Below are 19623 nucleotides of genomic sequence, written 5' to 3' on the forward strand. Positions count from 1 at the left end.
GCACATGTATAGGCTAGTGGGAAATAGCAAGACTTGCTGGATGTATTTTTCAATTGATGATTAAATCTACTGAAAGGAGATGAATCTTATTTTATGTAAATTAAAATTCAATAAAGCTGAAAAATTGCAGCATTTTAGTACAACTGGATGCATTTAGGATAATCCATCATGGTAGATTTACATGATTTTTTTTTAAGTTTATTTATTTATTTTGACACAGAGAGAGGGAGAGCATGAGCAGGAAGGGGCAGAGAGAGGGAGAGAAAGAATCTCAAACAGTCTCCACGCTGTCAGTGCAGAGCCCAACACAGGGCTTGAACTCAACCCATCAGATCATCACCTGGGCCAAAATCAGGAGTTTAAATTTAAAATCAAGACGTCTAACTCACTGAGCCACCCGGGTGCCCCAACATGATTTACAATCATCTAAAACTGGCTACAAGCTCTCATCCTACCTGTGTCCGTGCCCTGTTACGATATGAATTTGTATCTTTTCTCATCCACAGATGGAGTCTATTTCTGCATCTTTGGGAGCTCAAAGCCTCAAAGGTTTTGCAGTTTGCCTTTTGACAATGTCTGCTTCTTTATGCATTTCTTGCCTCTGTTTTATAATTTGACACCTTTTTTCAACCCACGTCCTCCCTCTCATGAATTTGAAAATATCTGTAACACTTTATTAGAAATGACATAGTAAAGAGAAGAAAGGATGATTCCCATGCACCTCACAGCTCAGTCCCCAGGAAGTCTGTAGTCTACAATCGACGTTGGCCCAGTTCCCAGAACCTTCTCACAAGAACAAGAATGGTTGTTGTCAATTTACCGGTGCACAGCCACACTTCTTTCTTGTCTTCACCACAACTATTTCCTGCTGCATCTCCTACTGTTTTTGTCTTCCGGTGACATAGGGTTGGAAGCACCTCACAGCACACAAGGCTGAGGTGCAAGGTCCATGCCCCCTACCCAGCCCTGCAGTGGAAGCCTGCAGCATTTTGGTACAATTGGATGCAATTAGGATGATCAGTTGTGGTAGATTTACATGATTTTTCAAAATTAGTCATTTATTTTGAGAGAGAGAGGGAGAGATGGAGAGCGTGAGCAGGAAGGGGCAGAGAGAGCAATCTACGAACTGGCAGAAAATGTTTGCGAGTCACATATCAGATAAAGAAAGAACTTGTGTATATACTTGATAAAGATCTGGCAAAGAATAGAATGTGTCAAGAACCCTGAAAATTCATTAATACAAAGACAGTTCAATTTAAAATAGAAAATACAAACATTTTTGACATAATTAAATTATGTATACACCAGTGAAACCATCATAACAAGCAAGATAGCGAATGTATCCATCAGCCACAAAAGTTCTTCATGCACCGCTCACCTGTCCCTGTCCCTTAGGCACCATTTATGTGCTCTGCACAATATGCACAGCAAACTGTTCCTGATGTGAACATTTGAGTGGCCAGACCTATATTCAGAGCTTCAGGTCCTTAAGAAGAAGGTTTTAGTACCATCAATGCCACCTTCTGCAACATGGTCATTGTTGACCCCAAACCCCAGAGAATGCAGTCCAATTTAGGAAGAATTTCAGATAACCAAGGTACTTCTTAACAGGAAGAAAGAACTTCAGAACAATTGCCTCAGATATTCCATTTTGTATTTTTGTCCATAAACATAGACGAGGCCAAGAATAAATAAATAAAATAAAATAAACATAGATAGACCACTGTTTTAAAAACATACCAGAAATTATGCAACCTCACATCCACATTCACAAATGATTACAAATGCACTCTGGGTTGTTGTTCATGGACTATGTGCACGGCACTTTGGCAAATGATCGCTGCCTCTGGAATATGCATCTTCAGGGCTCATCACTCGCAACGTCTCTGAAACTCCCTCAGCAGAGTCGTCTTCAGAGTTAAAGGCGATGGAAGACAAGTCTCTAATGTGGAGCTACTTTTTGCTTCCAAACACTAGCATGCTTTGGTCACTCACCCTATGTACCAGATTGATACTGTCAAAAATGAAATTCACTCTTAAAAGGCCAAGTTGTTGTCTCCAAGTATTGTCAGAAATTTAGCCCCAGCCACACCACAAGCTTGCCGGCAAAGTTACCCACACAGATGTAAAGATCATGTCCATTCACTGCTGTGCTCTTGACAGCCTGTCCTCTCCTCGGATGCAAGGATGTGGACACTCCTTGGCACAGATTTTTAGCTGGTCAAGTCTTGGGTCTGATTGACCTTGAATAAGTAAGGCCCAGCGCCCAGAGGGACCCTGACCCACCTGAGATATTGGAGGCCCTACTCCACCTCTCTGAATCTCTAGATTCTCTATGATTTACACATAAATGTCCCTCCCTGGTGGGATGTGGGAACTTCCTGTCAGTTCTATGCATGAGCAAAGTGCCTGTCACCTGGATTCCCAGTGCTACACTCATAGGAAACACACATCTCAGTTACAGGAATTAGGATCGGCAAGATCTTGGGGTTCTTCTCTACTGGAATCTCCTCTCCATCAAAGTCCTCCTGTGTGCAACTATGTGATTAAATAAGAGGGATGTCACAAGGACAGGGAGAGAAGACACTTATTCTTTCCTCCCATCGGCCCTTCAAACTGGCTCCATCCGTGCCACCTGAAGGAAACCTTACACAGGTTCTGCCTTAAGCAAAAAACCTCTCCAATCACTATTGGTCACATTCATGTACTCAAATCATCTAGTGTAATAATCACACTCTCAATTTCATGAGGGGTGGGGCGCCTGGGTGACTCAGTCAGCTGAGCATCTGACTTCAGCTCAGGTCATGATCTCGAGGTCCATGGGTTTGAGCCCCACGTTGGGCTGTGTGCTGACAGTTTGGAGCCTGGAGACTGCTTCAGATTCTGTCTCTCTCTCTCTCTCTCTCTCTCTCTCTCTGCCCCACCGCTGCTCATGCTCTCTCTCTCTCACACAAATAAATAAACACTTGAAAAAATTTTCAGAAGGAGTTAACATGGCAGAGAAGTAAGGGAATCTGAAGTTCCCTCATCCCTCAAACACAGAAGTATTGAGGCGAGAAGGCTTGAAATTCCAGGAATCCAGGCTACAGAGTGACAGAAACATCTCCAGGGGCCCATGGGAACAATGTGATGGGCCATAGATGCATGATTTCAAACTGGGAGAGATAAAAAAAGAGAGTGTAGGAATGGAGGGGAGGGATCCCTTCTGCAGAAAAACAAAAGAAAGCGAAAGAGAGGTTGCAGAAGTGGAAGGTTGTATTTGGACAAGAGAAAAAACATGGGTTGGGGAACAGAAAAAAATGGAGAAAGAACCAATTTTTAACTACAGGGCTTTCTCCAGCCTCTTTGTGTACCTGGGGAGGAGGGGAGCCAGCCCAAGCTCTGTAGCCAGCTCCCAGGCACAGGTGGAGAGAGCAATCCCCTCCCTGTGTGCTGTGGGAAGAAGGCAAATAGCCATTCCAAGGACAAAGGACACTGCAGGACCCCCCGCCACCCAGAGTCCCTTTGTGACCATACCCTGGAGTGACAGTGTGCCAGAACTGGGGCACGTGGAGCAGGATCCTTTAAGACATTGGGGTTTGAATCCCAGCCAACTGCCTGGGAGACCCAGGATCCTGGAGCAGAACAGACTGCCCACTCGTGCTCCTTTGGCACTGTGAGGACGACCTGAACAGAGTGGTCTAGGATGCCTGGTCTGGGGAGAAGAGACTGGGGTGTCACCATTTTACTCCCATCACCAACAAGGTGGGGCTTCAGGGAATGGACAATGGATCGACAGTGGAGGTGGACCTGCTCACACCAAAGCATGCCCCTCTGCACTTGGTAACTGTGTGTCTAACAGAGCAAGACTCAACACTGACTGAACCAGACAGTCCCTCCTCCAGACCAGCACAGGCACTGGTTACAAGGCACCATCAGATATTGGTCCAGTAGTTTTTCATTCTCTGATTTGATTCTTGGTCAATTTTTATTTTATGTATATATATACATATATATTTCTTCTTCTTCTTCTTCTTCTTCTTCTTCTTCTTCTTCTTCTTCTTTCATCTTTCATCTTTCTTCTTCTTCTTCTTCCTCTTATTTCTTCCCTTCTCTAGGCTGGTTATTCTGGTTGTTGGTTTGTTTAAGCAGACATTTTTAATCTATTCTCTTTATGCCTCTTCTGTATCTCCTTTATTTTCCTCTCTATCTCTCTCTATGGAGTAAGCCATAAAGTTTCTCTGATCTCTGGTCAATTTTTTTTTCTTTTCCTTTTCCCTCCCCCTGTCATTTCTCTCTTTGTATGGGATAAGGCCTCTTCCACCACCACCACCCCCATTAAAAATTTTTTTTTCCAGGGATACTTCAACAAACAAATCAAAGCACTCAGGGTGGAAGGTCCAAACCACCACTAGGAATAGGGAGATAAAGTAATCAGAGTCTCAACAACAAAGAGCACAAAATACACTCCAAAAATACCTCTTGAAGGGCCAGGCCCTGGACAACATTATGACCCCCTGTTTTAATATAATAGTCTTCACAGGAGCAAGACCCATAAGAAGCTATTAAAACACATAAGGGACAGAAAACTAGGCAAAATGATGCAACGGAAGAATTCTCCTCAAAAGAAATTCCAGGAGGAAATGACAGCTAGAGAATTGCTCAAAACAGATATAAGCAATATAACTGAGCAAGAATTTAGAATAATAGTATTACTGGGCTTGAAAGAAGCATAGAAGACAGAAGAGAATCTACTGCCACAGAGATCAAGAAACTAAGAAATAGTCACAACAAATTAAGAAATGCTGTAAATGAGGTGCAAAATAAACTAGATGCAGTGACAGCAAGAATGAAGGAGACAAAGGGTAGATTAAGTGAAATAGAAGATAAAACTATGGGAAATGAGGAAGCCAAGAAAAAGAGAGATAAGAACATACTAGACCCAGAGGGGAGAAATAGAGAACGAGGAGATTCAATGAAACATAATAATATCCATATGATAAGAGTTCCAGAAGAAGAAGAAGAAAAGAGAGAGAAAAAGGGAAGAAGGTTTACTTGAACAAATTATTGCTGTGAACTTCCCTTATCTGGGGAAGGAAATGGACATCCAAATCCAGGAGACAAAGAGAACTCCTTTCAGATTTAACAAGAATAGATCTTCTCCACAGAATATCATAGTGAAACTGGCAAAATCCCAAGATAAGGAGAAAATTCTGAAAGCATCCAGGGACAAACGGGCCTTAACCTACAAGAGTAGACACATAAGGGTAGTAGCACACCTATCCACTGAAACTTGGCAGGCAAGAAGGGGGTGGCAGGAAATATTCAATGTGCTGAATAGGAAAAATATGCAGCCAAGAATCCTTTATCCAGCAAAGCTGTCATTCAGGATAGGAGGAAAGATAAAGGCTTTTCCAGACAAACAAAACCTGAAGGAATTCATGAACACTAAACAAGTTCTGCAAGAGATCCTTAGGGGGACTCTGTGAGTGGAATGCTGCAAAGACTACAAAGGACCAGAGACATCACCACAAGCATGAAACCTACAGGTAACACAATGACACTAAATCCATATCTTTCAATAATCACTCTGAATGTAAATGGACTAAATGCCCCAATCAAACACATAACATATCAGAATGGATTAAAAAAAACCCCAAGATCCATCTGTATGCTGTCTACAAGAGGTCCATTTTAGACCTGAGGACACTTTCAGATTGAAAGTGAGGGGATGGAGAACCATCTATCATACTACTGGAAGTCAAAAGAAAGCTGGGGTAGCCATACTTATATCACACGAACTAGATTTTAATCTAAAGGCTGTAACAAGACATGAAGAAGGACAATATATCATAATTACAGGGTCTATACATCAAGAAGAGCTAACAATTGTAAATGTTTATGCTCCCAACTTGATTGCACCCAAATACATAAATCAGTTAATCACTAACATAAGTGATCTTATCGATAGAAATTCTGTAATTGGAGGAAACTTTAATTCTCCACTTACAACAATGGACAGATCGTCTGGGCAAAAAAAAATCAATGAAGAAACAATGGCTTTGAATGATATAGTGGACCAGATGGACTTGACAGATATATCCAGAACTTTTCATCCAAAAGCAGCAGAATTCTTTTTGAGTGCACATGGAACATTCTCCAAAATAGATCACATCCTAGGTCACAAAACAGCCTTCAAGAAAAATAAAAGATTTTCCCCATTGAGGATGATGTTAGCTGTGGGCTTTTCATAAATGGCTTTTATGATCTTTAAGTATGTTCCTTCTATCCCGACTTTCTCAAGGGTTTTTATTAAGAAAGGGTGCTGGATTTTGTCAAAGGCCTTTTCTGCATCGATTGACAGGATCATATGGTTCTTCTCTTTCTTTTTTTTTTTGTTAATGTGATGTATCACGTTGATTGATTTGCGAATGTTGAACCAGCCCTGCATCCCAGGAATGAATCCCACTTGGTCATGGTAAATAATTCTTTTTATATGCCGTTGAATTCAATTTGCTAGTATCTTATTGAGAATTTTTGCCTCCATATTCATCAGGGATATTAGCCTGTAGTTCTCTTTTTTTACTGGGTCTCTGTCTGGTTTAGGAATCAAAGTAATACTGGCTTCATAGAATGATTCTGGAAGTTTTCCTTCCCCTTCTATTTCTTGTAATAGCTTGAGAAGGATAGGTATTATCTCTGCTTTAAACGTCTGGTAGAACTCCCCTGGGAAGCCATCTGGTCCTGGATTCTTATTTGTTGGGAGATTTTTGATAACCAATTCAATTTCTTTGCTGGTTATGGGTCTGTTCAAGCTTTCTATTTGATCCTGATTGAGTTTTGGAAGAGTGTGGGTGTTTAGGAATTTTTCCATTTCTTCCAGGTTGTCCAATTTGTTGGCATATAATTTTTCACAGTATTGAGGAGGGCACCTTTTGGGATGAGCACTGGGTGTTGTATGGAAACCAATTTGAAAATAAATTTCATATATTAAAAAAAAAAAAGAAAAATAAAAGAACCGAGATTATACCGTGCATATTTTCAGACAACAATGCTATGAAACTTGAAGTCAACCACAAGAAAAATTTTGGAAAGCCTCCAAATTCATGGAGGTTAAATAACATCCTACTAATGACTGAATGGGTCAACCAGGCACTTAAAGAAAAAATTAAAACGTATATGGAAGCAAGTGAAAATGAAAACATGACAGTCCGAATCCTTTGGGATGCAGCAAAGGCAGTTCTAAGAGGAAAATACATTGCAATCCAGGCCTATCTCAAGAAATAAGAAATATCCCAAATACAAAATCTAATAGCACACCTAAAGGAAGTAGAAGCAGAACAGCAAAGAAACCCCAAAGCCAGCAGAACAGCAAAAGAGAAATAATAAAGATTAGAGCAGAAATAAAAAATATAGACCCCCCCCCGCCACAAAAAATACAGTAGAACCGATCAATGAATCTAATAGCTAGTTTTTTTCTTTTCTCGAAAAAACAAACAAAATTGATAAACCCCTACTCGGGCTTCTCAAAAAGAAAAGAGAGAGGACCCAAATAGATAAAAAGCACAAATAAAAGTGGACAGATCACAACCAACATCACAGAAATACAATTATCAGGGAATACTATGAAAAATTACATGCCAACAAACTGGACAACCTGGAGGAAATGGACAAATTTCTAGACACCCACACTCTACCAAAACTCAAACAGGAAGAAATAGAAAATTTGAACACACCCATAACCAGTGAAGAAATTGAATCAGTTATCAAAAACCTAACAACAGATAGGAGTCCTGGGCCATATGGCTTCCTAGGGGAATTCTACCAGACATTTAAAACAGAGTTAATAATTATCCTTCTCAAGCTGTTCCAAAAAATAGACATGGAAGAAAGCTTCCGGACTCATTCTGTGAAGCCACCATTACCTTGATTCCCAAACCAGACTGAGACCCCACTAAAAAGGAGAATTACAGACCAATATCACTGGTTAACATAAATGCAAAAATTCCCAACAAAATACTAGCAAGTCAAATTCAACAGCATCTCAAAAGAATTATTCACCATGATTTAGTGGGATTCATTTCTGGGCTGCATGGCTGGGTCAATATTCTCAAATCAATTTATGTGATATAAGAAAGGATAAGAGCCATATGATCCTGTCAATAGATGCAGAAAAAGCATTTGACAAAATATAGCATCCTTTCTTAATAAAAGCCCTCAAGAAAGTCGGGATAGAAGGAACCTACCTTACTTCATAAGAGCCATATATTAAAAGCCCACAGCTAATACCATCCTCATGGAAACAAAGTAAGAGCTTTCCCCCAACATCAGGAACATGGCAGGGATGTCCACTCTCATGGCTGTTGTTTAATATCATGTTGGAAGTCCTAGCCTCAGCAAGCAGACAACAAAATGAAATAAAAGGCATCCAAATTGGCAAAGAACTCAAACTTTCACTTTCCGCAGATGACATGATACTCTACATGGAAAACCTGAAAGACTCCACCAAAAAGCTGCTAGAACTGATACATGAATTCAGCAAAGTCACAGGATACAAAACCAACGTACAGAAATCAGTTGCCTTTCTATATACCAATAATGAAGCAACAGACTACTTTCTTACACCATACACAAATTTAACTCAAAATTGATGAAAGACCTAAATGTGAGAGAAAAAACCATTAAAACCCTAGAGGAGAAAACAGGCAATAACCTCTTTGACCTGAGCCCCAGCAATTTCTTGCTCGACCCGTCTCCGAAGGCAAGGGAAATAAAAGAAAAAATGAACTCTTGGGACCTCATCTAGATAAAAAGCTTCTGCACTGCAAAGGAAACAATCAACAAAACAAAAAGGCAACCAATGCAATGGGAGAAGATATTTAAGAGTGACATATCCAATAAAGGGTTAGTATCCAAAATCTATAAAAAACTTACCAACCTCAACACCCAAAAAACAAATAACCCAGTGAAGAAATGGGCAGACAACATGAATAGACACTTTTCCAAAAAGACATCCAAATGGCCAACAGACACATGAAAAGATGTTCAACGTCACTCATCATCAGGGAAATACAAATCAAAACCACATTGAGATGCCACCTTACACCGGTCAGAGTGGCTAAAATTAACAACTCAGGAAACAAAAGATGTTGGCGAGGATGTGGAGAAACGGTAACTCTCTTGACTGTTGGTGGGAATGCAAACTGGTGCAGCCGCTCTGGAAAACATTATGGAGGTTCCCCCCAAAATTAAAATGGAACATCCCTACAACCCAGCAATAGCACTACTCAGAATTTACCCAAAGGATACAGGAGGGCTGATTCACAGGGGAACATGTACCCCAATATTTATAGTAGCACTTTCAACAATAGCCAAATTATGGAAAGAGCCCAAATGTCCATCAAGAGAAGAGTGGATAAAGATGTGGTTTATATATACAATGGAATACAACTTGGCAATGAGAAAGAATGAAATCCTGCCTTTTGCAACAACATGGATGGAACTGGAGGGTATTATGTAAGTGAAATAAGTCAGTCAGAGAAAGAAAGATGCCATATGTTTTCACTCATATGTGGAGCTTAGGAAACTTAACAAAAGACCATGGGGGAAGGGAAGGGAAGAAATAATTTCAACCAGAGAGGGAGGCAAACCATAAGAGACTCTTCAATACAGAGAACGAACTGAGGGTTGATGGGGGAAGGGGGGGAATGGGTGATGGGTATTGAGGAGGGCACTTGTTGGGATGAGCACTGGATGCTGTATGTAAGTGATGAAACATAGGAATCTGCCCCCAAAACCAAGAGGACACTGTATACACTGTATGTTAGCTAACTTGACAATTTATTGACAATAAATTGTCAAGTTAGCTATATATATATATATATATATATATATATATATATATACACAAAAACTTTTCAAAAAATATTGCTAAAGAGTAAATCTTCTACTGTCCCTGGCATCCCTGGCATGTGCCTGCTCCCAGAGAAGAACCTGCAGTGTAGACAGGGCTGCTTAGAGCTCTCCCCACGCTGCCATTCTCCTCCTCTCCTTGCCTTGGCTCTGATTCTTCATGGGCTGGAGGAGAAGAGGCAGAAACACTGAAGATGAGTCAAGTGTAGTCTGGCCTTGGTGGGGGGACAGTGGCAGCATTCTTAGTGGCCCTTTTCCCCATGCAACACTGTTAATAGCCTTCAGAGTCTCCTCTGGGAATCTGAAATCATAAGCCCAACAGAAGGCCACTCTCTCCTCTCCCATCACTTGCTTCAACATCTGTTCCTAGTGCTGGACTTCCAGAACTCTGATGCACATACGAGCTGCTGGGATCCTTGTTGGGCCCCTGGGCAAATCCCCTTCAAACTGGCTTTGGGTGCCTCCCTCCATGTGGCCCCATTTGATATATGAAGAACACATTCTTTTTCCCCGTTAGTGAAAGTTCTGACTGCGTCCAAGACCTCCACCACCATGTGTACTCTGCTCCCTCCACAGAGCAAAACAACACCCTTCATGTATCCCATGACCACCAGGCAGCAGAGCCAACCTCCGAAGGACACACAAGTCTCTTAATGTACACCGCCCACACCCCTCTGGCAGTATCAAACTCCAGAGGCCGCCTCACTAGGTTTCAGGAGAGACAAAACCTCCATCTCTCTGGACATGGCAAGCAGAGACGACTCCCTGTGGAGACTCCCTTACATAGTCACACGGTTACACCTGGGCCACCTTCTGCCCTGGGGAGACGATTCTGCCACCGATGAACTCCAAGAATTGACCAATACTAATTTGTCATTGTCCCTATAAATTAAATATTCTCGTCTAAAAGCCCTTTCCTCTTGGGATGCCTGGCTGGATCATTTGGAAGTGTATGCAACCCTTGATCTCATGGTCACGAGTCGGAGCCCCATGTTGGGTGTAGAGATTACTTAAATGCGGAAAACTAACAGAAAAGGTCCTTTCCTCTTGACCCCTTCAAATATCTATCAAATTAGTTGAAGGACTAAACCTCACAAAACTGGTTCTTGCTTCTTCCTTTGGACATCCTATATGGAGCTTCTAGCATATAGTTTTGGACTGTGGGGTATTGGCAATTAGTAAAGATCCAAATGACAATAAGGGAGATATTTATGTTACCCCGAGCCTTTCATATAGCCTTCTGACCCAGATTTCAAGTTAATGCAGGTCATTTACATTAGACCCTAATTTTGACATCTGATATTGAACTTGTCACAAACCTAACTGAACACTGTTGCTCCTGACTCTATCCTTCCCCTGAAAATCTTACCCGTCACCCTGAACTTTCCTGTTTCTGAATGGAAGCATGACCATTGTACCCATCACCCACATGGACACATCCTACACATCCTTCACAGTAGACTTCATACACTAAATCTTTCCTCAGGTCTTCCTCTATAAATCCTAGTGTAAATTCCCCATCATGAGTCATGACTATCACATATTTCAACAACAGGGACCATCCACACATTAAACGCTGGAAATTCCGCAGTCTTCAGCACTGAAATAGAACCACATTCAGAGAAAACTGGAATATAAAATATGTTAAGAGAAGTGAGTGAGCAATATTTCGATCATCAAGTGAAGAGATAATGATTTATTTGATTTACTTGTTTTTTCTTGGTTATCTCTTACCTTCCAAAATGGAATCTAACGTTGGGAGAAAAGAAATCAGCTTACATAAGCTGCACATTCAAATGGCCTGAACACAAGTTAATTGTGTTAAGAATGCTTCTGCATATCTCTGGTGGAAAATATCTTTGAAACGGTTCTGAAATGAAAAAGGACAGGGTATGAATACTTTGCTCTCTAGATATACTAGAGTCACTTACAAGGAAGTAGTTTTGAACATAAGAAGTGCATGACGGCAGAGAGTACTTTGGTCTCACTTTGTCATTTGACACATGTTTTCTCATGAGAGGAATTTTTCTTCCGTGTTTTTACTGCATTCTGAATACTTATGATGAATCTTACAATGAGCGGGTATTTAGAATCTTAAATTTTCCATTCTTAATCTCCAAGCCATCTCCCAAAAAGTCACTGATATGGTAAATACTCTCAGTCATGTTCACAGACAAAACAAAGGACGAATAAAAATTCTAATAATTTGGATTTGGGAGGTCTGCAATCCTTGGGAGTGACTGAGAGTCACCCATCTAAGTTTGAAGTGTCTCTATTATTTTAGCAAGACAGAACCTTTCATCTACTTACTGCAAATGTCACAGCATGGAAGGGTAAGGAGAGATTTTTCTGGTGTCAGAAAACAAGCACTAGAGGGAATGTAAAACCATCAACAACAATAAAGATGCTCTGAAAGAGAACTGGGTACCATAAGATTTATCAATCAGGTTCTAACAAGAAAAAGATAGTCTGCTCTCATTAGGTAATTGGAGAAAGTTTAGAGAAGGGGCCTCTTACACACTGTGGACACAGGGAATTTAGAAAACACAGGGACGTTGATAGTATCGATAAGAAAATTAAATCCCACCTGCAGGGGTGAACAAAGACTGGAATGCAGAAGAAGAGTTGGGTAGAAAGCCCACCAAGGGAGGAGCTGTGACCTTTAGCATAGGTCTGCAGCTAGTCAGAGATGGCTCTGCAGAGATAGAGGTGGGAGAATGGATACCCCAGCCTTGCTTTTCTACCTCGGCAGGGCCTCTGACTTGGACTTCCCATTGGCCAGCCAGGCAGAAGTCAGAGAGCAAGAGACCCCACCGATGTAGTGCAACTAGATCAGCCTCAGGGGGCAACGAGCTAGGGTGAAGTGTGATTCTGCAGAGGCAAATGAAAACTATGTGGCCCAGATGGGATTTTTCAGATACAATTGGAGACATTTTAAGTTAGGATGGTCCCTAAAACAGAAAAGAGAGAAACACAATAAGAGAATCCTGTGACGTTCAGGTCTCCATGAACCACAGAACAATCTTTCCAGAGAAACCCAATACCTCCCTAAAAAGTACTTGTGACCATGCAGTGCAAAAACGCATGTGACCAGTGGTTCAGACACTTAACATGTGCAGGATTTCTGATTTGAATTTTCCTGAGTCTTTGAACTCTATATGCCATTGCCTGATTATGCAACTTTCTGTGAAGAGGGACAGGTGGGAAGGGGAGGCACTGGGGACTGAGAGCTGGGAAGAGGCTTCATTCTGGTTAGTTCTCACTGCATAACAAACCATTCTGAAGCTCACTGGTTAAAACAAAACCATCATTTATTTGTTCTCATAAAGCAGCAATTTGGTCAGGACTCAGTGGGAATGGATCATCTTTGCTTTCTGCAACTTCGCCTGAGATGGCGGGGCAGCCTGAGGGCCGGCTTCTGTGTTGCCTCATTTGCATGGCGGGCAAGTTGGTGTGAGTCACAAATGAAAGGTGAGCTGGGAAGTGGGCCAGTGACTTCAGGCCCTCTGCATGAGGGCCTCTCAAGAAACAGCCTGGGCTTTCTCACAACATGGCAGTCAAGTTCCAAGGGCAAGAACTCCAACAGGGCAAGGAAGCATTGCCCATATGTAACCTTAGAGTCACAAGGTGTTGCTTCAACCATCTGCTATTAATTGAAACGGTCCCAGATCTGCCCAGTTCCAAGGTAGAGGACACAGGCCCCGCAACTCAGTGGCAGGAGTAACAGGGTCAGGTTATAGGAAGAATAAGTAGAAGCTACTGTCACAGCTATCTATGGAAACTACAATCTACCACTATTGCAAATCATCGTAAATTCAAAAGAAAAAATGAAATGATCTTTACTACCAGAACATATGCCATATTTTTGAAAGCACCCTCCTAATCCCATCTAAAACATGTTCAAATATGCCCTTCTCAGCTTCTTCCCTGATATTTTTTAATTGTTCATCATAAATCCTCTTTAGCCATTTTATTTTTTCCTCCCGTTCTTCCTGTGATTTATCAGCATATTCCTTTTCTACTAGTTTAATTTCATTATTTAATTGATCGGTATAGATCTTCTTCAGGTCTTCTTCCCGTTGCTTCAGCCTCTTCTCTGTGTCCTCGTAAATGGCATCAGTAAAGTAATCCCCTCCGTTGCTCTGCACCATCTCCTCTATCAGCTCCACCAGCTCCTGCACTTGAGCTTCCTTCTCAGCCTCTGAGGCTCTGTTGTTGAAGGCACAGCAGCGGTTCCCACACTCTGTGATGATGTTTTTTAGCTTCACATCTGCATCTGCTAAGAAGTCACTCAGGCTCTGACCCTCCAAGTTATCTTTGCCAGTGAACAACATGATCATGTGCCTCAAGGCTGGCTTCCCAAAGAGAGCCTTGATCAATGCCACGGTCTTCTGCTCTTCATCTGTGTAGCGGCCCAGCTGGATGACCAAGATGATGGCGTGGGGCCCAGGGCAGGAGTAGAGGACACACTGGCTGATTTCCCTGCACGTGGTATTCAGGGTCTTCTTGGTGTCAAAGAGCCCTGGGGTGTCAACAACAAGAAGTTTCTTCCCCTTCCATTCCTTGGATGATTTTTGACACTTGGCGGTGACAGCATGGGGAGCAACTCTAGAGTCAAAGACTCCACTCCCCAGGATGGTGTTTGCCGTTGCGCTCTTCCCACTTCCAGTTTTCCCCACCAAAACAATCCTCAGAGTGTTGTCCTGAGCGTCTGCCATGTCTTAAAAAAGGGAAGGAGAAGAAAAAGAATCAACGAAGGTAAGTGGAAACCATCACATTCCTCTTATCTCCTTTGTGTTTCTCCATGAAAACCTGCAGTAGTGTACTATCCATGTTGGTCCCATAAAGACGAAAAGATGAAAGAATTCAATCACCATGGAAGAAACAACAAAGTAGTTAAAGAGTTCCCCTACAAAAGAGTACCAGGTCCAGATGGTTTCATGGGGATCTCACTTAAACCTTTCTTAAACTATTCCTGATGACTTAAAACAGAAGGAAATCTTTCCTGTTCATTCTATACCACAAGTATGATATTGATCCCAAAGGCTAACAAAGTTTTCACCAATAAATAAAGCTACAGACATGTCTCATTTGCAAATACTATTGCAAAAATCCCAAATAAATTGTCAGACACTAAAAAGTAATACCCCATAATTAAATGTGATTTATTTCAGAAATACTACGGTGGTTCAATATGAGAAAATGGATTGCTACAATACATCCTCTTTAGTAGAGTTAAGAAGAAAAATACTTTGATGCAGAACAGACATTTCCCCAAATTCCACACTGTTTTAATAGATACTTCTTTAACGTGATTTTATAGAAATATAAATTTTAACAAATTTGTCACCATCTTTTCTCTGCAGCTAAAATAGTTGACTATAAACTTCATTTGGATGAATGAAGAAAGAAAATTAGCCTGTAGAGTCAACAAAGAGAAGAACGATGAGGGAGGGCCATCTCTACCAGATAGTAAAATATTTTAGTCCCTATAATTAAGGCAGTAGGACGTGTGTGTGAACAGAGACAGAACGGAAAACAAAAACAGACAATTCAGAGTTAGACCAAATTGGTCTACTATATTCATGAGTATCCAGTGCAATTGTATTACGTTACATTTATCGTCCCTAAGGCAGCCTCTCAGAGCAATGGGGAGAAAGATGGACTAATAACCAGCATTGGGATAACTACAAAACCACACAGAAAAAGACAAAACTGCACCCACGTCTTCACGCCATTCACATGCTAAATACATTAGAAACATAACACTAAAAATCAATCCACATAAATACTAGAAGAAACTCAGACAAATCCTTTGTAACCTAGGGGCGGGGCAACTATTTCTAAGAGTTGAAAGATTGTAAAGAAAAGGATTCATACATCTGACTGCATAAAGACCTAAAAGACAATGGGAGACAAGGAGCATCACAATTAAAATATGAATCTCAGACTATATCAAAGAGGGTTAATTCTCCTCTTATACAAAGAATACCTAAAAGTAGAGAGACAAATTTCCAACAGCTCGATAGAAAATGGAGCAAGACATAGGAATAGACAGTTCAAAGAAAAAAAAGTAATGCCAATGCTCCTGAACTACGTAAAAATACATGAACACTCACTTAAAGTAGAGAAAAATAAATCCAACATAGGAAAAGAAAATAACTAAATATAGTAAATTAAAATTACACTGAGATACTATTTCTCCACTTACGGATTTGGCAATAATCCAAAAATTTGCTGCTATAATCAGTCAGTAAAGGTTTAGAGGAAACAGTTTCTCTTCTCCATGGCTAATGAAATTGAAAAACAGTCTAAAACCTACAGAGGAGAAATTGGCAATATCGTACAAATTACATACACATTTATTGGATTGTGAGTCCCAATTTTAGGACTTATGCCTGTAGTGGTCAGAGCCGCTCACTCTTAAACGTGCAATTTTGGCATACTCTTTCTTTTTTAATTTTTTAAAATTTATTTATTTTGGAGAAACAGAGTGAGAGAAAGCGTGAGCGGGGGAGGGGCAGAGAGAGAAGGAGACACAGAATCTGAAGCAGGCTCCAGGCTCCCAACAAGCTGTTAGCACAGCTGAAGGGCTCGAACCCAGAACCGTGGAGATCATGACCTGAGCGAAGACGGACTCTCAACCAACTGAGACACCCAGGAGCCCAGTATACTGACTATTTTAAGTGAAAAGTAACTTTTGGTACAATCTAATGTGGGAAGATTAACTAAGACCCCTCTTCTGTCCTCCTGCAAGCAGGGAAACAAATTCTCACGTGTAAAAAGGTGCCCCATCCTGTCCCAGGAGGTAAGAGACACCCGTATGTCCAGGAGATGGGAGTTCCAGAAGCAGAAAGACGGTATAAACAGCCTACTAACTTTGACTACTAATTTACTACCCCAGCCCAAAGTCCATTTAGAATTCCTCCCTAACCGATGCTCCCAAAGTTAAGTTTTCCTTGTTTTGTCAATCCCTCACAGATCCTCGACTCTTTGCCTAAATGTTTAAAAACTTCCTTGCTTGTCATTTCCTTCATCTTAGTTTCATTACCTGAACATTCGTGCACACTCTGCTTTTTTTTTCTCTTGGTTAATCTGCCTCAAGTGAAATGTAATTCGTAGTGCAGCTGGTAGACCTTGGAAGGGTAGAGGAGAGTTCCCTTTCTTATGCCCCCAGAGCTATACACTGACAAAAACACTGGAAAAGATTAGGGATCATGTTTATTCTGTGTCATATTTGTAATAATTAAAGACAAATAAATCCACCAAATACCCTCAGTAGGAGTCTGGTTGAATAAACTAAGGTACATACACACAGCGATGTACTATCCAACTATAGAAAGGAATAAGAAATACCTCTCTATGCCGGAATGGAGAGATCTCCAGGATATTTCATTAAGCAAAAAAAAAAAAAAAAAAAGGCAAAGTGAAGAAAATAATATTTAGTTTACTGTATTTCTCTAATGGGGAGGAACATGAACTGTAGGTACAAAATACAACATATATTTCAGGCACATGATAAAGCAAAGGCAGATCATCTGAACTGCCACCAAAGAAATTGCTGACAGAGGGATGGGAGGAATAAGGTGGGGGACAGGGTAGAAGATGTAAACTACTTTGAATATACCTTCGATTTATAGATTTGTCTTGTACTTTCTTCGTTTTGAGAGTTCGAACTCATGCTCTTTTCCTTTATGAAAGACCTACATGTGCACCTGCTGTTGCTGGCTGAAATACATTCTAAGAGGATTTTTCATTTGCACAAAAAAAAACCTGAACACGAATATAGCATTCCGCATTTGTTTTACAGCCAGTTGAGCTAATAGAGAGGCCAAGTAGGCAGTTGTCCACGCCAGCTGCCAATCACCTTCCCCGGGAACCTCACACAGGGGTTCACCATCCAGTCACCAGTCTGTGAGCCAGATGAGCACGTGGGCTTTCTCTCAATTGAATGTGTGCTCTGTTAACAAGTTGTTGTCTACTAAAAGTATCAGAAACCACATAAGGGAGGTTATTTGGCGGAGACTCTAGGAAGCATCACCTTTTCATGTACATTCATCGGTAATTGTTATCTGCTTTATGTCATTTTGTATTCATAAAAGAATTTCATAGGAACGTTCGGCTTGTGGTAGTGAGGAACATCTGTAAATAGCTTACATAATTATACAAACAAAAACTATATTTTCAGATAACTAATAAAATCAAAAGCAAATGCACTTACATAGTATTTCGTGTAATAGACAAACACAAAGAATTGGTCCAAGAAACTTGAAAAATGGAGGTACTTCATCTGGCTCTTTGTCTAATGGATATAGTGTTAAGGCCAAATAGGGGGGAAAACGTCAAGAAAATTCTTAAATTGTTTTTCAGGAATAACTGTCCTATTCTTAGCTTTTTGTTTCACACATGTGTAGTTTTCGAAGACCAAAGGACATGGCCCAGTGGCAACCCAAAACACCCCTTAGGCCATACATGTCGCCCTTCAAATGCATTCCATTTTCCACAAAATAAATTAAGAATCTATAGGGACGAACGTTACCGATTCCAGATCTGGGCCAAGAAACGTGCAAGTGGATCCTACACTATCTAGTCATACTATAAAGTGAGGATTCTATCAAAAACTACTCAGACCGTGGGATGCCTGGCTAGCTCTATCAATGCAGCATGCATCTCTTGATCCCACGTTCATGAGTTCTAGCTCCACATGGGTGCAGGAGATCACTTTCAAAAAAAATGTTCGGATCTTTACCGAGAAAAGGAGTTACAGGGCCTACTGATGAAGAGGCTGCTGGGACAGAGATGGGGTAATTTGTGTACCAACGAGACTAATAAACTTCAATGGATTGAAATTCATCAAATATGTTGAAGTTCAATGAATTCATAACAGTACAAACGATCGCAAAAAGAAAGCTGATTGTTCTCTTTAGGGTATGACTAGGATATGATCGACATCAGTCTGAACATGGACAAAAAAAAGATTCATGCATTCTTTTGTCTTATTATCTACACCTTATGGAAATGAAAGTTTGATTCAGGGGAACTTTCTTTTTAAAAGGATTTAGCCATCCAAAATGAAGAAAGAATGACAGAATTATAATATTATTATTTGTGACTGTTAATGAAAGAAAGTTACTCTAGACTATCATTACAGTTTGCTACATTACAGAAAGAGACAGAAGAATATATAAGGTGCCTTCTGATGGACGTTTACAACTGCACCTATGGAATATTGTCACCCAACTAACCAGGCAAGCCTTAATCTGATCAAACTCTCATTCAATTTTCAAATTTATACAAACACTGAAAACTAGAAGAACATCGTCATATGACGTCTTGACGATTTAATGCAGCAAAATGTACACTGTCAATTTATCTTGGAAAAACGGACAACCATTTATTAACAATATCATTTTTTTCAAAAAGAAACAGGAAGGAGAAACTTATTTATCAAATTAAACTTAAGAGATATGAAAGAATCGGAAATGTATGAACTCCGTATTTGGAGCTGATTTCAATTTTCAATTCTAGGAGACGATCTGGGATTGGATCTGGAATACACCTGGTAATTTTTAAAAATTCTAATTGCTTTTTGAACACTGATTATGGTATATTTTAATGACCTTTATCTCCCAGACATACATATGTAAATAATTACTGATGAAGTGATAAAATTTTTAGTATTCTAGTAATGTAATACTTTTTAGTATTCTAATGTTTAAAGTGTATGTATAT

At 40.5% G+C, this 19623-nt stretch overlaps 1 protein-coding gene across 1 annotated transcript; it reads right to left on the minus strand.

The window, feature by feature from the left end:
- Positions 1–13186: 13186 nt before the first annotated feature.
- On the minus strand, positions 13187–15993 carry LOC106975533 (GTPase IMAP family member 7-like). Its single transcript, XM_027053010.2, has one exon. The coding sequence runs from the start codon at positions 14607–14609 to the stop codon at positions 13734–13736; it is 876 nt and encodes a 291-aa protein (XP_026908811.2). The 5' UTR covers positions 14610–15993; the 3' UTR covers positions 13187–13733.
- Between the last annotated feature and the right edge of the window lie 3630 nt (positions 15994–19623).

Source organism: Acinonyx jubatus, chromosome A2 (assembly GCF_027475565.1).
Source record: "Acinonyx jubatus isolate Ajub_Pintada_27869175 chromosome A2, VMU_Ajub_asm_v1.0, whole genome shotgun sequence".
Lineage (NCBI taxonomy): Eukaryota > Metazoa > Chordata > Mammalia > Carnivora > Felidae > Acinonyx > Acinonyx jubatus.

What these genes read in the sequence shown, in the direction of transcription:
- LOC106975533 (XM_027053010.2), bottom strand. Translation starts at nt 14,609, where the DNA reads ATGGCAGACGCTCAGGACAACACTCTGAGGATTGTTTTGGTGGGGAAA.